The sequence below is a fragment of the Scleropages formosus genome, chromosome 14 (genome assembly GCF_900964775.1).
Source record: "Scleropages formosus chromosome 14, fSclFor1.1, whole genome shotgun sequence".
In the NCBI taxonomy this organism is placed as follows: domain Eukaryota; kingdom Metazoa; phylum Chordata; class Actinopteri; order Osteoglossiformes; family Osteoglossidae; genus Scleropages; species Scleropages formosus.
In genome coordinates, this window is record NC_041819.1 from 10700324 (window position 1) to 10717742 (window position 17419).

Consider the following 17419-nt stretch of genomic DNA (forward strand, 5'->3'; position numbering starts at 1 on the left):
AGCCGCGTCCTTCGGAGAGCGCTGTAGACAGCAGCTTAATGCATCTGCAATCTGTGTGTGAAATCAGTCTTAATCCCAGGCCGTGCTCCAGTCAGCGAGGAGAGCAGCCAGGGTGGGGGGTGGCTGGTTCTGCTGGAGAGGCCCCTAACTGAGATGAGCAATCTCCATTGCTGAAATAAGATCAGTGCTCCACAATTCTGACAATGCCATCTCTGCATGTTTGTTTATTCCCCATCCAGTGGCAACACTGTGTGCCCAGGGGGATCTGCTTTTTCTGCAGTGACCAAGCTTTTCAGTTCTGCCCAGTGTCTCTCTGCGCTGGAGTGCTGCCCCGGCTTTATCTATACCCATAGGGCAACTGAAGCACTCAGCACTGGAGAGGCATGCTGGTGTCCTGCCGGTCGTGTTGCACCCTCTTCTGCGCCTTTCTTTTGACATTTTGTCAGACTTTCATCACACCTTGCAGCTCCCATTTTCTGCTCAAATTCTGGACCTTGCACGCAAAAAAAAATGGCTTTGTACATCAGAAGCAAACTTCGCTCTCTGCTATTTATTTATAGAACTGCGAGATGGAGGTGATTCAGTCACACAGGCCCGAGTCCAGCAGTGTATGCGGATGGTGTTCTTCAAGTGCTTTACAGTGAAATGTTCAGATACTGGACACGATGTAACATTTTATTTCAAGAAAAGACATTAGATAAAAACAGGAGTTTTATTGCAAATCGTCAGATGCTTAGAATTTTAACCAATGAGGTATTGTTAGAGTATGATTATTAACCTTACTCTGCCCCATATCTTTATATATCAACCAGGAAGAGAATCTAAAATATAATGTAGGAGGGTGTTACCATTAACATACAGAGTGGAGGGAAGTTACATAATGTTTGACTTCACCAACTATGTCAGAGATGCGCAATGGACTAGTCTGCGGCCCTGCCAGCGCAGCATGTGTGGGTGTTGCCGTGAGCAGAGGCTGTCTGTCTGTGGGAAGCAGAAGGTCCAAGAAGGTCAGTTTCACTGTGAGTAAAACTCAGACACACCGCAGCGTGGGCCATGGGTGGGTGACTGTGGCTATGACGAGGAGCTGCTTGTTGCATGTGCAAGAATGGCTGCTGGGGGCAGAAGTAGTGTTATGTATTAAACCGCTGAGTCCAAAGCTAAATCACTGTAAGCCACTAATATGGGGAGTAAGTGTGAGCAGGTATCTGTGTTTGTGACAAGCATGTGTGGACTGTAGTATAATATTACAGTCATCACTTCATCATTGAAGGACATGTATTCAAATGGCTGTTCCTGTTGCTGTATCCATAAGTAAGATACTTTTACCTTAACTTGCTCTGGTGGGGGAAAAAGATAGCTTTATAAATGGGTAAATAATTGCATGAAACCTAGTATTCAAACCTAACATTGAAAGTTGCTTTTGAGAAAGGCACCAGCTAAATTAATTTTCACAGAAATAACATTTTTAATATGCCTGAAATATATGAATTGTTCATTTTCTGGGCTTTTGAGATGCGCACACCGAACCACATGTGCACAGAAACTGAACTATGAGAGTTTACTATTGCATCGTTTTCTCCTTGTTTTGCTTACTGAGCATGTCTGCTATCTTTTAGCAATGAACAGCACACTTAGTACAAGTAATATATGTGTTCCTTTATTTCTGAAATACAAATACTTTCTGGAAGTTTTTGTGTGGTTATAAAAATTATCACCAAAATGTGCAGTGTCAACTCGAGATTAACAGAGCCCTTTTCTGTCAACATTCTTACACAAGCTGTAATGTCAGCTGTAATGCAAATGTCAACATTTGACTATGGCATCATGGAAATAATTACTGTTTATTGAATATGCGCAGTTTGATTTTCATCATAGCTGCTGAATTATTCAGTGACATTTTAATATTGAGCATATATCCCACAGTTGCTGGTGGTGCTGTCAGAGCCCACCCTATCTGAGCAGCTCTGTGCAGCAGCTCTCACTCAACACCCATCCACATGAGTACGTATGAGTACCTGTGAAAAGTCGGGACACCCCAACCATTGCTTCTGACCAGTGTTCAACTGATTCAGTGAAGCCAGACCTCCTACTGGCCCCTAAAATATGGATCTGAATGGACCAGGGGGGGTTGTATTCCTTAGCAATCCTTCAATGCTATCTTCCTAACCACAGATGGACAGAGAAAGCAGTGTAAAGGTCAAATTTTAATAATTATTAACTCAATCGTGCTGTACTTCACTACAAGTGGGCTGCATTAGAGCTCACCCCTCCCTACACACTGAGAAAATGTCAAAGTCCCTGTAAATGTACTGACCTTATCGTCACAATTAAATGTGTTGTATCTACTGTTTACCTCCACGTGTCAAGCTATTGACATGGTGATAAGTTTAAGGTCTACTTTCAAAGTAAATGCCAATACATTTTGCAGGATTTACATCACCTTGATTGATACTGTATATTTGCGTGTACAGCACGTACGGAAAATGTTGCTTCTGCCTTGGTAACTTCTTATGTCACTCGCAGTGGGATATTTTTGCTTGCTCTCAGTCGGTGAGCACACGGGCACAGACCAGACTGTGCAAGTCTATCATTGTTTTCTCACGTACAGTTAACCTCATCATGAGGTAAGAAAGCAGATCTGAAGAGGACAGCTTCAGTCTTGAGGCAATACGTTTTGTGCAGTAGAATGAAAGGGTATTGAGATCTCCTGAGTTTACCAGAAAGAGCATCAATAATCAAACCCACACCTGACATGGACAGCACCATTTTCCTTGGACAATGACCTGAGGTGAAGATGCTGAGCGCTGGCAGTCATCTCATCTCAGTATGTGCCATTTTAAGATTTCTTGCCACAGCAGGTGTTGTAACCCTTAACTTATATCACCATCTGGTATGTGGTGGTCAGGCAGGCCATCAACATATCAGTGAATCAAATCATTTAGGAGTTATATGCTATACAATACATAGTGCAGCTGGCCTTGATGAGTTAACCAGCTAATTGTGTTATATGGCCAAGAAGGTTTAAGTAAGTAAACAGAAGTGTCCACACAGAGTTGTACACTTTTTTTTGTAAAAATTAAGCTACTTTTCATTGGCATCCCAGCAGTCAGCTCTCAGACAGCAGAATCAAAATTGCTTTCCTGCTGACGACTTCCTCTCTGACCCACCCTAAATCTGACAGAGCCCTTGTTCTGCTTCTAATCCCCAACGCACCCGTCCAACACATTGCCTACCCGAGCTGGGGTTGCTCAGAGGGAACCTTCAGACAAGACAACAGCATCTGATAGCAAAACACTGACCTTCTCTCTTTCTGTGTTGTGGGGTTTATCTCCAGCAAGAAATGTCAGTACGAAATTGTAAATTGGTGCTGTCTCTCTCACATCACCATATACAACGAGAAAAAAAACACCTCATGATCTCACCACTTTTCTGCTGATGTCAGTCAAAATAGGACATTATTTAACAAGTAAGTGAGACTCCTGAGGAACCTTTGTCTCTAAGCTGGCATAATAAACCTAAGTTCCTCCTCAAACTAACAAAGAGGTTAAACGTAATTTTTTTTTTTTTTTTTTTTTTTTTTTTTTTAGTGGAAGACTTGATGGTATTGAATGAAGACATTTACATTCTCATCATCAAGCTGAAACTTAAACATTATACTTTGCATTTTCCAATTATTTTAACAGGGATTTGTTTTTGTAGTAGGTGCTGAATGTCTTCCACGTATCATTAAAAGACATAACGCCTGTCCTTGTGTCAGTATTTCACCCCGATAAGCATCTCCATTGACCTGCCTTACACAATTTAAACATGATTGTACATCCACCAGAGTTCTTTTTATTTCACCAGAGGTCTTGCAGTGTTTTGGGTTATAGATTGACACCGTAGGATTACATACACATTTGTATGTATAACTTTGCTGGGAACCCAGTTTTGACAAGATTTCAGTAGTTACTATGAGCATAAAGTTGAGCTTCTTCTTAAGCTACCCCATTGTTTTGGTTGACCATCCGTTTCGAAGAGCGACTGCACTTGACAGATTTTAGTTAGCTGTACTTGTTTTTTTCCCCAACATTTTTCTAATAGAGGAATAGCACACCCTGGCAGTAAAAACCCTGAATAATATTGAATAACACGTACATGTGGCTAATTGTTGGACAAACAAAGGAATGCAGTAAGGAGATGGATTACATGCCAGTTGCTCATACGGGTGATATTCCTGGCCCTGTAAGAGCCCAGAATGAAAACACATCTGTGAGGTTATTTGATTATACAATTTTGTATACATATCTTACACTCTACTGCTCTCTGGTATGGTTTATTAATCAATAGGACATTCATTTAAAAAGCCTTTCAGGTAGCATCATAGTCCATACTTTATTTCATGCCCTCACTAGCTTAAGGTGATCTATTTTGCATTTTCTTAATGGTACTATTTTATTTTTTCTTTCTGTTATGACATGCACAGACAATATTGTATTACTTTGTTTTTTTTTTTTTTTTTTGCAGTTGGTTTCCATTTTAAACTTTTTCTAGAAAAATGTCATGATATTCTAATCCATCTGTTAACCCAAGGGAGAAATTTTAAGATGTTCAGCTCTGTGGGAAGTAATTTAGAAAGATTTAATAAATTCACTTTAAAGGCTTAACATAGCAAAGATACTTGCTTAAACTTAGAGCAAATAATCCACATTGAATTGCAGGGTTGATTTTGAAAACTATATGCAATGCCATGCAATGACTGACAGATATGATGTTTGTTGCTTTGTCATGTCCTGTTTAGTGTGCTTTCTTTATGAATTCTAAAATATCAAAGAAGCTGTGATAAGAGAGCAAAACTGACACCAGTCTTTTGTCAGATTTTAAACCACTGTTTGAGTTAAATCAATTTTCTTCCCAGAGTTCTTAAATGCTGTATTTAGCAGAACAGTCTTTTGTACTTTTGCACTCTACTTTTACACACATTTTCCTGTATATTGCTTACTTTTGAGGATACTAAATTAATTGGAAGCACAGCTTTCTTTATTTAACCTTCATTTTTAAATTCTTCCTCCAAAAATTATATATATATTTTGCTATTTTTGCATCAAAATCTCAGAGCAGCTTCAGCACTTGCTTACTGTCATGCATTTACATTTCTTCATTTGGCAGGTGCTTTTCTCCAAAGCGACATACACCTCATAGAAAATACAATTTGTGCATTACTTTAGGAGAAAGAGACATAGCTGCAGATGTGTGATTCTTAAGTACAGTTAGTTTGTTTCCTTCCCCATGTGCTCCGACATTCATCACACAACAAGTAGCTCCATAAAACTTTACCAGAATATCACCGATTCCTAAACACCTTCCTAGTAGTTTTTTTTTTTTTTTGTGGACTGCAGGTGTCAGTCATATAGCTTTGTTTCTAATGTTTCTTCTTCCAAGACTGAGTTTTGTGTTAGAATTCCCACATTCCCACCCCCCACCAATTATGGTAGTTTTTGTTAAGCAATATTTCATAAACAGATGCTAAAGTGCATGAAATTTGCTCTACTTTTATGTGCAAATGTTGAAGAATTTGCGTTCTCTAAGGAGTTAGAAAGTTGGAGATACGCTGTCTACTCTCTAATTGCATATATGTGCAAAATGCGGATGAGAACGAGATGCATTTAGTACTTAACCAGTAAGAGGATTTTACTGTTTGACCTTGAAGGGATTGGAAGCATCACAGCAGTCCACATTGTGAACAACTCTTCTGTACATATATATTTTTAGCCTTCTTCATATTCTGCAGTGCCTGGAAAATAGTTGTGTTTGCAGCAGCACATTTCCTGTAATGAGTGGATACTCTCCATCATCCCTCAGGCTTCACATCGAAACTGTCAACTTTTTCTTCTGAAATCTTACTGGGTTAGACGTATGACATGTCATAATATCATGCAAGAGTTTCTGTCCAGTTGAGAAAGACATATCTTCACAGTGTCATTAATATTGCAGTTCCATCTCAACAAAAGACACCCATTACTTTCTTCCTGCCTGTAACCGAATGAGTGCAGGGCTAACTGTGCCATGGCTTTTCACATGCAAGAATAACACAGTACAAAAGAAACAAATTATAGCAAATTATCTAAAGCACAGTTTCCTAATGTTACACAACCTTCAGAAGGAAATATGCTGATAATATGAGGGCACAAGTGAATTTATTATTTCTCATAAATTAATTTGAATAAACAAGCAAATCTACACATTTGCACATGTTCTCTTACATATTTTTCTGCACTGCAAGTCAATTCCAAATTTAAAGAATCAAAATAATATCTTTATAATACCTCTTGTGCGATATTTCTTGTACTGTTTCTGTTTTACATCATGCAGTATGATGAAAAATGTGTGTATGTACATATGTGTAGTATTATCAGTGGTGGATGACATGACCATACAATGGGCAAGTGTAACTCGGTTACTAAATCTATATGTGCATTTCAAATTGTTGCATATTAAAGTTAGAATTACGATATGCAAATCATTTAGCCAATCAGATAACTAACTAAAACTATGTGATTTCGTGATAATTGCTGGGTGATATTCTGGAAAAGACAAGAATGAGATGGTACATGTACAGATTTACAGCCCTTGGAAAAAAATCTGCAAAGATGAAGTTCTCCCAACACAATGAAGATTATTTGAAAGCATTTGATCAAACTAAGAATAATATTGAGAAAATTATATAACTCATTTGGTGAGTTATTACTAATTTATGAAATATTAGGAGTGATAAAAGTTGTGTGGTGCTAAACACAGAGCAGAGTTTCTGGGAATGCAGATATTCCTCACGAAAAACAGCTAACTTTGTCGAGATTGTGAACACATCACGGGTAAAAAACAAAGTACACCCACAACTACAGTGGGTCATGAAACAATCATCATGAGATAAAAGAAATTCAGCACATCAACTCATGCCCTTAGTGGTCCTCCACTGTCTTTGGAGTAGCTGCCCCTTGCCTGGCTCCCACGCTCTTTCCCAACAAGAGGCAGCTTGTTGCCATGCCTCCGTTACTTTTCACTACATCATTTTACATACTTTTGGTGCTAGAAAGAACCATGTACAGTAGTGTTCAAAAGTTTTGAAACACACAGAAATTCCCAGTGGTAAGATCCAGTTTGCCCTCTTCTCTTAAGAGAGTAGCGGACAACTTTATACGAAATCTTCGGGATTTTTGGCCATCGGACACATGGAATAACCTTTACTTCGCAAAACAGCAATAGACTGACACATTTCTTGAGAAAGTTGTTTCGTTTTGGCCATTTTTTTTTAACCCAGAAATGAAGTTTAGGAATGCCATTACCCAGGAACCCAAGGGAAAACAATGTATTCGCTTTTTTGAAGAGAATAACAGCCCATCTAACACAATTACAATGTTTGTTCTAGGAACATTACCATTACAGTTTACCATTAGAACACTAGAGGTATGGTTGCTGAAACATGGGCTTCGGAGTCATATGTGAATGATAAATTATAACTCATTTCAAGCAAGAATAGTCATAGGCAACATTAATAATGATGTCTTGGCTAAATTTTCAAATATGTTTAATGGTATGCTGATAAAAAAAGTATCTGTTTTTTCAAAAACAGAAAAATTTCTCTGTGATTCCAAACTTTTGAAAGCTAGTGTATATTTAAATTGCACAGCGAAATGAAGTGTTGACCAATCAAATGCAACTGAAACAATCCCAAAACCCTGAAGGATGCGCTTATCTTCTCTGCCCAGAATATTTGAAAGGGACAGGACTCACAGGATCTCATTTGCACAGGTGTCCATCTGGTAGAAGCTGTCTGCTATAATCTGCACATCATTTCACATTTGCATACATATTTTCTAAACTCATTCTTAATCTTGGTATGTGAGCTGTCCATCAGTGGGTGTTTGGTTAAAGTGGACCATTCTGACACTATAAGCTTTTCAGCAGAACATTCGTGTTATTGTTTGTGGTTGGTTGCTGCCCACAATTCTGCATTTAATTGCAGAGCTCTGTGACTGTGATGTAATGGTCACACTTCTCAGTTAGCCTCCCTCCTTATTCTTTCTGGACCAGTCACTTCAGTTTGCTTAGAAACAGTGTATATTCTTTCTTTATACTGGGCTACATATTACAATAGGCAAGAAAAGCTTATTCATTAGGCTTTGTTTTTATTTATTGATTTTTTTTTTTTTTATTTTTTGCTGACACAGATTTACCTTTCTTATACTTACCTACAGGGCCCCTCACAAACTGTCTCCAGGTCTCAGTTCTTACTCCATTTATAATAATCTGTGATCCAGCTTTGCTGAAGCTCTGCAAAAATAATTGCTAGGTCAATAATAACATGATAAATTTCTACTTGATGTGACATACCACCGTGGTGAGTGGTTCCATAGACTCGTCTGGGAAGAAAACGTTGCAACTGAATTTTGTTCTTGTAATATTTGTTTGTTTGGGCTGACTAATGTGAAAAAAATTTCACAAAGTTTTTATCTGCTGCAAAGTAGGTCTAAGCAGTGCTAAAAACACTTGACAGCTAATAAAACTGTTGTTAAAACCCATTAATACACATCTGTGCAGTTAAGTAGATAATGCATGTAAAAATGCCCTTTTAAATTTACACAGTAACAAATTCCATCTACATAAATGTGCTCCATTTGCCTTTTTTCTCAGTTTTGATTTTTATTTGATTCTCACTTTCGACCAATCATGTTCTGATAACTTTCATGATGTATGCATAATGCATGGAAACAAAAGGATCAATACATGTTCTCTGGGGTAAACTTTTTACCTTTGTCCATCTTCATTACACCCCAATTATCATTACGTTTTCCTCCTATTACCCGAGTCTTTGCGGTGGATAATTGGCAATAACCAGGCTCATCTCTGGGATTTATCCTGTTCTCATGTGCAGCTAGATGTTTGAGGAGAGGCAAGGCAAGTCTTCATATGTTTCCAGTGGTGCAAAAAACAAGCAGGGCTTGGTTAAGTGGAGCGGGGGATGCAGTGGCAGGTTTGATTAGGTCCTCTTCTCCAGTGGGTCTGGGGTTCGAGTCTGGGATGCGAGTCTGGAGTGCCTTGTGATGGAGTGGCGTCCCATCCTTGGTGTGTCCCCTCCCCCTCCTGTTTTGTCAGGTTAAGCTCTGTTTTGTTGCAACCCCGCTTGGGACAAGCGGTTTCAGACAATGTGTGTGTATGTGTGGTTAAGTGGAGATGTCAGGGGATAAATACTATATTGTTTGTCAAAATATCCCTCCACTGTGTTTCATCTGTCTTTCTCTATAATCCTTTGTGCATACATAATGGTCAAGGTCCTGTAAATACATTATTCTTTAGTTCTGTTAATTTATATTGCTCACACTCCAGTGCAAAGTGGCCTAAAATCAACATACAATAGAACACAATAGGCACGTATTGCAACATAATAAGCAGCATCATTAATGTGGAACTGGGGTAATTTCTTTGTCATACAGTTAGACTTTTTTTAGTCTGTTAGTCTTTTACTTTCAGTTCATCTCAAGACTATACATTTAGATTTGCAAATGGCCTCTCTGGAACACTGCAAAACAACGGTTTGCAGCACAGGTCCTTTTTTTATTGATGAAGTAGCACAGCAACATTGCATTACTCTTTCTTGTTACATCTAAAATGGGAAGATCTTAATATATTTTTGAAAATATAGTGACAAAATACAATTACACATATGATCGTTTTTGTATAAAGGGGTGTTGCGTTGTTTGTTAATCAAACGTATATTATGAGGTCCCTCTTTATCTGTTGTTTGTTCCAAACTAATTTCAAAGCAATAAAGCAAGTTTCCATCCACATTAGACTACTTATTTAAATGCATTCTTACTGTCCAGGCAATTTTAAATTAATATTAATAAATGAAGGTAGCAAGTTGAGACTTTCACCCATTTAGAACTATATATCCTGTTGTCTGTATTTTTATAAAACAATGGCCTGCTGGTGCTCCTTGAATGCATGTTGAGATTGAAGGCCAGCACCTGGGGTAGTGCTTAAGTCTAGTTCCAGTACGTATCAAACTATAGTGCACTTTAACAAGGTGCTAAACCTGAATAGCTGTAGTATAATATTCCCCTGCATAAATGGACACAATCGCTTTTCATAAAAGCATCACCAAAATGATTAAATAAATAAATGAACAAATAAATCCATGTGTATTCACATTTTAGAAGTATGTGAATAGGCAAACAGGCAGAACGGTTGTTGTTGACATGGAAACAGCTCAGTCTTAGTCACATTTGACTAACATACTGAATTTTAACCTTTCCTTTGCTTCTGCAAAGAGAAATCAGAAGGCCATCCTGGTGATGGTGGGTACATTTTCAGAATCCCACACTCCATGTGACAAATACTTTTTTCAGTCAGAAAGTGGTCATACTTATTTTAACTAGAAATAAGCATTTACAATTCAACTATACTATTTATATTTATTTATAACTATTTATTTAACTATAAATAAACATTTACAATTCATGTTTGCTTAAAGATTCGAACCTTGTACCATCATTTGAATGTTATTTATATTGAAATCTGTGCCAAGCAGTAGGTTGCATATTTAATCGAGTCTAAGGTGATGTGTTTGACTGGTCATCAGCAGTTTCATATTCATAGTGAACAGGAGCTGTGTCCTTACAAAATGTCTTTGTAAGTGTGATGTTTGTCCCAGCTCTTTGTCAGTTAGTTTTATTTATTTGTATATTTTACTTTCACTTTTTCAGGTACTTTTTGGCACACTGCTTTGTACTGTGCTTATGTTCTACTTGAAACTATTTCTTTACTACTGCCATCAATTATTCTGAATGCAAATGTAAATAGAATGTAATATCGGCTGGCATGGCAGTTCATGGGTAATACTGCCACCTTCACAGCGCTTGGGCTGTATGGCACAGGTTTGTATCCAGATCATTCTGTGTGGACTTTTCATGTTCTCCTCATGTTTGCGTGAGTTCCCTCCAGGAACTCGGGTTTATTCCTGCAGTCAAGACACAAAGCTAAGGTGAATCGGCTGCTCTAAACAGCCTGCAGTGTGTGAATGGGGGAAGCATGCGTGACTGCCTAGTGAAAGACCGGTGAGAGCAAAAGTTCTTATGAAAACTGAATGAGTTAGTTAGAATGCAATATAAAGCAAAAAAATAAAGTCCTACACACACACACACACACACACACAAACACTGGTTGAAACCACTTAGCCCAAGCAGGGTCACCGCAAACAGGAGCCTAAACCAGCAACACAGGGTGCAAGGCTGGAACGGGGAGGGGACACACCTAGGATGGGACGCCAGTCCGTCACAAGGCACCCCAAGCGGGACTCAAACCCCAGACCCAACAGAGAGCAGGACCCAGCTAAGCCTGCTGTGCCACCGAGCTCCCCAAAAATAAAAATAAAAAGTTTAAATACAATATATGTTAATTTTTAACATTGTTTTCACAGCTGTAATTCCTCTGTCCTATGATGATTGTATCACAGTATGTTTTTGGCATATGAGTATTCTGATCTTACAACACTTACATTGTCCTCATTTGCAAATTTCATTAATTGGGTCTTTTGGGTTTGCAGGAATTCCACATACTGTATGAAGGTGTCCATGTCCTTAACTGTGGCAGAGAATGACACTGATCTCTGCTACAATTCAAAAATGAGGTACCTGGAGAAAGCAGAACTGAGTAAAAGCAAAGACATCACATGTCCAGACATTGAGGACTATGTGCAGCCTGGGAAGGATCCGGGGATTGTATGGTACAAGGTGAGAGACCTCTGCTATTGCCATCTCCTTAATATAGGGTCCCTATCCTTATTTCATTCCCGTCATTGCAGTGCTCCGCCTAAGCTCATGCCTTCAGTGAATATGCACCCTTAATAACACGATGGGCAAAAACCAATCAGTGACTCACCACAAGCATAAAGAGTATTATCTCAAGAAACATTTATTTTCATATGCTGGATTTAGCACTTTTTTAAAGTTAGATGTCTTGCTGCTTTTATTTTGCAATACATAGAACTTTTTAAAGTGGAACTTGGAGCTTGGGTCACATTGAATGTAATAGTTATGAACTCACACATTAAGTTGTTTTGTGCTCATCTTAACGAACTGAATACGATAATCAGAAAAATACTTTAGCTTCACTGTATATACATTGTTTAACAATATAGAACTACCTCCAAAATTATCTGTCCAATATTGCATCAGCTTGAAGGTGTTAAAGGTATAGTGTGATCATTTAGAAATAGGATAATTCCCCATATGATGCACAAACCAAAGAGATAATGTTGCTCTTCAGAAACCTCAGAAAGTTTTACCAATTCTCTGAATACATATAAAAAATGTGAGCTTACCCAGTTTCACCCAAGCATTACATTTTTGCCCACACAGCACTGCAATGTGAGACCAAGTCCCTGACAAGCATGTGGTGGGTGAGGGAGGGAGGTGATAGGAGCCGAGGGCAACTCATCTAAAGTAGATCAGGGTGGGATTAGATGGCCACAGTTGTTCTCCTCTTTCTTGGTGAATTAAATTAAAAAAGGGATAATGGCTGAGGTCCTCGAGTTTATTGAATCCTGCTACCAGGGGCACAGGTGGAACCAAACCTTATAGAGCTCCAGTCTCTATCAAGAGAGAGCCAGGAGCATGGTGGGAGGAAACATCTAAATTTTTTCATGATTCCCACTCTGAGTTCATAAACTATCTAATAAAAACCCTCTTTGGAAGAAAAGCATGTCTTTACAGCCATAGTTCATAACATTTCAGATTGTTACAGCTTGTTGTCACACATTAATTGAGATTTATTGCATGCTTCAGTAATCATTCAGTTAGTCAATGAAATTCCGTGAATAAAAAATGTATTCTTTTCTATGGCTCTCTAACTCTATGAATTTGTTTTCTGTGAAAGGAATGTAAGCCGAAGCAATGGAGGCAGAGTACTGAGAGAAGATGGGAAACCCTCTCCATCCAAGAAGTTAGCGAAGAGGATATTGGAAATTACACATGTGAATTACAGTTTGGGGCATTTGTGGTCCGAAGAACCACAGAACTGACAGTCACAGGTAAGAAAGAGACTGGAAGGTAGTGTTCCTGGCATGGTCTATATTGTGGTGCGTGATAAAGGTCACGGTGAGACAATATTTAGTTCTGTCGCTGCTAGACCTTCTTTGAAGCTTTGGTCACATTGAATGTAATAGTTATGAACTCACACATTAAGTTATGTTGTGCTCATTGATTTGCAGTTTATGATCTATCTGCTTATACAAATTTATTACGTCCGTAGTCTTATATTATCTTAAAATGCTAGGATTGATTGTAATAGCTTGACAATTCCGGGGGTGGCACAACAAGTAGTGCTGCTGTCTAACAGTGCCTGGGTGGTGCGAGAGAACGTGGGTTTGAGCCCTGCTCAGTCTGTGTGGAGTTTGCATGTCCTCCCCGAGTCTGCATGGGTTTCCTCCCATAGTCCAAAGACATGCTGTTCAGCTTCCCCATAGTGTGTGAGTGTCACAGAGGGAGTGTGTTCCACTGGTGTATGGATGAGCAACTCATTGTAAGTAGTGTATCTAGCAGTGTAAGTCACCATGGTGAATAAGGTGTGTGGGCTAGTAACACTATATAGTGTTTGTTGTAAGTCGCTTTGGAGAAAAGCATCTGCTAAGCCAGTAAATGTTGGATTGTGCCTTGAAAGACTTTTTAGAACTGAATGTTTTCATTGCAGCTAGGAATGGCAGTACATGTTCAGGTGAAGGTGCTTCTGTCCCTTTGAGAATAAGAACATTGACTGCATTACAAGAATGTATTTGATCATATTGTCTTCAGGACTTTTTGTTGGTAAATATTGTTTAAATTTCCAGGGTTGACCTTTAAAAACCTATCCTGACAAATTCAAGTCTTTGAATATTTGGGTCACACAACTCTGCTGTTTAGCAGTCAAATTTAGTGCTTTCAGTCGCACTGTTTTTTGTCGTGCTGAATGTGCAGCAAAATACGTTCTCATGCTGAGTTCATGGGAGCTTTTGCCATTGCTGCAAAATGCTCCAATTCCATGAGAATGAAATTAAAAGCAGGCAGGCCATCACTACTGAGATGAAACCCAACTCAAAGCATGCTAGTTTCCTGCACCAGTCATTCCTGAAACTGAGGTGTGAAGACATCATGCCAATCACGTGAAGCTTATGCTATGCCATATATGTTATTTGTCAGACAGGCTGCACTGTTTTATAGCACATACCCAGTGTCTAGTGGACGTTTTGTTTCCCACGACTTAGTTCAATTCGATTTATTTCTGAGTGTTGTTTGAATGCCAGATGGCAAGAGAAGAGATTAAATAAAACTCTTAAGGCTGGTACAGGAGAAAAACCTCTGGGGGTCTGATGCCAACTGGCTGCCTACCCCTCCTGGGTATAAATATCTACAACCATGCAGTGCTGTTTTGTACACAACCAGACATACATTTTGTTAATCTGTTTTCCTTAAACATTGCAAACTGTTTTTACCAGACTTAAATTCACACCATTTTTTCTTTTTTGTTTTTTCTTTTTTTTAACCAAGGGAAATGATATTATTAGGGGACATTGCAAGACAGCTGGATTTGCAATGCTTCAGCCACAACCACAGATGAAGTTCAGGGGGAAAATGTACTATTCATATTTTACAGCTATTTGATTGTGATTTATTATACTCTTAAAACTGTGCCAAATTTTATTAAAGGCCAATTTCAACAATCAGTCATGTTCTTCATCATGTCATTTCTATATTCCCCTGGAATTTTTCTTATTTTGAGTATTTATTCTGGAAAATGAGATAGACAATTGCAGTTGGTATTTGAACCATAAACATGAACATATTATTAATATCCCCAAATCACACACACACACACACACACACACTGTCTGAAGCCGCTTATCCCAAGCAGGGTCGTGGCAAACTGGAGCCTAACCCGGTGTAGGGGACACACCCAGGACAGGACGCCAGTCCATCGCAGGGCACCCAAGGGGGGACTTGAACCCCAGGCCCACCAAGGAGCAGACACAGCCCAAGCCCACTGTGCCACCACACCCCCCACCCTCCAAATGTATACACTTAATTTGTGTCTAGATGTAAACGTAAACAGAAATAGAAGCTTGTTTTTGTTTGATATATTCCTAAATGGACCTGGCAGTCACTGGAGAAAGCACGATTTCTATGCAAATTTCTCTACTGATTTTTGCACGATAAAAGAGAGTAAAACTAGCAATATTCTGTTAGTGATAATATCTGTACAACTTTTATGGAATTAGATGTTCTTTTAAAGTTTTCACAAAGATGATAAACTAATAAGTAACTATGCTTTTGCATGCTTCTCTATAGGGTAAAACATTTAAACCTCACAATATCTATCAAGAAATAAATTTAATTTGTTTAACACAATATTATGAGATGACATTTCTCAAGGAGGAAGGTTGCCTTTATGGAAGGGTTGATTATATCAGCACATTGCTGTTTTCTCAGGTAGAACTCTAATACCGTATAACAGGTGAAAGCAGGAGTAGAGAATAAGGGAATACATTGTACACAGGAAGAAAAATTTTAAGCAGTGACAAATTCAGACTACGTAAATGTATATTCAAATAAAGTTATATGACATCATGTCATGTAATAAGTGTTTGGTTTGACATAAGTAATTAGCTGCAAGGATTGGGGAATGAATACAACAGCAAATTTACTGTAGCACATACAGTGCTGCTTGAAAATATGTGAACCCCCTGTGTCCATTTTACCACAAATCATTTAAAAAGAAGCAGTTTTTTCATCTGAATAATAGGTGTGAAATAAACAATTCCATATGGTGCTTTAGGGGGAATCATGTGTGTGGTAGAAAAACAATAGTACTGCAGGTGCAAAAATAAGTGAACTCCAAGTTGCATTGATTAAACCAAGTCTGGAAGTAGAATCAGGTGTGTAAATAATCATTTATTTATGTTATGTTTAAGATTTAAGATTTAGATTTTGTAAGTTTGTTTCAATATTTTTACAAGAATGTAAGTGTTCAAATATTTTATCTATACCTATATCTATATCTAGATATCTATATAAAGACAACATATGAAAACTATATGTTTATAATGATAAACACATGTCATTGTACACATTATATAGTTTCCATACATTATGTTTAGCATGCAAATGTATTTATGTTGCATTCCAGCAGAAGGGAAGACACTAGTGAAATCTGATACCAGATAATTAATCTCCTCTTTTACTGGCTAGACTGCTGTCAAGAGATAAGAGCGTACTTGAGTTTTTAATTTTTCCTGTTGTTATGAAGGAAGAGTGAACGAAAAGGTCAGCTTCAATTTCTTCAGTTTCTGCCTTTAAAGCATGTTAAATTTAATTATCTCATCTTCCGCAGTAACTAGTAAGTAACATATATTAGTGTAAATTAATCTGAATTTTTAATTAGTTCTGTGCCACACTCCATTTCAGTTTCATTGCAGTGTTGTTTTTTATTAGTGAAACCCTGTTATTTAGTCTCTCCTTTTCTGAGTGACCTTTGGAGGATTGCAAGATGGCAGATATATGACACTGTAGTATGAATAAAGTGATTTTTACTGAAATTTTTTGTGACATTGCTCAAAATCCAAGGAGGAGCCATCGAATCCATGTCGGCCAGTGTATTTTACGTTACTGGTTTTGCAGTAAAAGGGGGTGCGGTGGCGCAGTGGGTTGAGCCACAGTCCTGCTCTCCGGTGGGTCTGGGGTTCGAGTCCCGCTTGGGGTGCCTTGCGGCGGACTGGCGTCCCGTCCTGGGTGTGTCCCCTTCCCCCTCCGGCCTTACGCCCTGTGTTGCCGGGTAGGCTCCGGTTCCCTGTGACCCTGTATGGGACAAGCGGTTCTGAAAATGTGTGTGTGTGTGTGTGTGTGTGGTTTTGCAGTGATCAGTTTTTGTGGCTTACTAGAACAACTATGACTCATAGCTAATAATCTGAGATGACTTCACTACATAGGTTGGGCCACAGTCCTGCTCTCCGGTGGGTCTGGGGTTCGGGTCCCGCTTGGGGTGCCTTGCGACAGACTGGCGTCCCGTCCTGGGTGTGTCCCCCTCCTCCTCCGGCTTTACGCCCTGTGTTACCGGGTAGGCTCCGGTTCCCTGCGACCCCGTCTGGGACACGCGGTTCTGAAAATGTGTGTGTGTATGTGACTTCACTACAGTCATTACGTTTTCTCATGGAAATTTTGCTTCGGACATACGGAAAATTTGCAACCGATGCTGTAATTCTGAAAAATTGTACCTGATAAGGTGGGTCAAATGAGTCCACCTGGAGAGTAAGTGGGCAGTGGTGTGTGTCAGCGCGTAATATCTGGGTACATCCACGTTTGGCCCATAGACTGTCTCCACAGAACTACTGAAACAAAACTTTTTGCAATGCATT

The 17419-nt window shown here is 38.9% G+C and overlaps 1 protein-coding gene across 1 annotated transcript in view; it reads left to right on the forward strand.

The window, feature by feature from the left end:
• Positions 1 to 17419, forward strand: part of LOC108920479 (interleukin-1 receptor accessory protein-like 1) — a 238701-nt gene that overhangs the window by 108366 nt on the left and 112916 nt on the right. Inside the window, exons 4-5 of the mRNA XM_029258069.1 lie at positions 11582 to 11768; positions 12913 to 13066. Coding sequence (XP_029113902.1) covers positions 11582 to 11768; positions 12913 to 13066 — 341 coding nt within the window. The remainder of the gene's footprint in view (positions 1 to 11581; positions 11769 to 12912; positions 13067 to 17419) is intronic.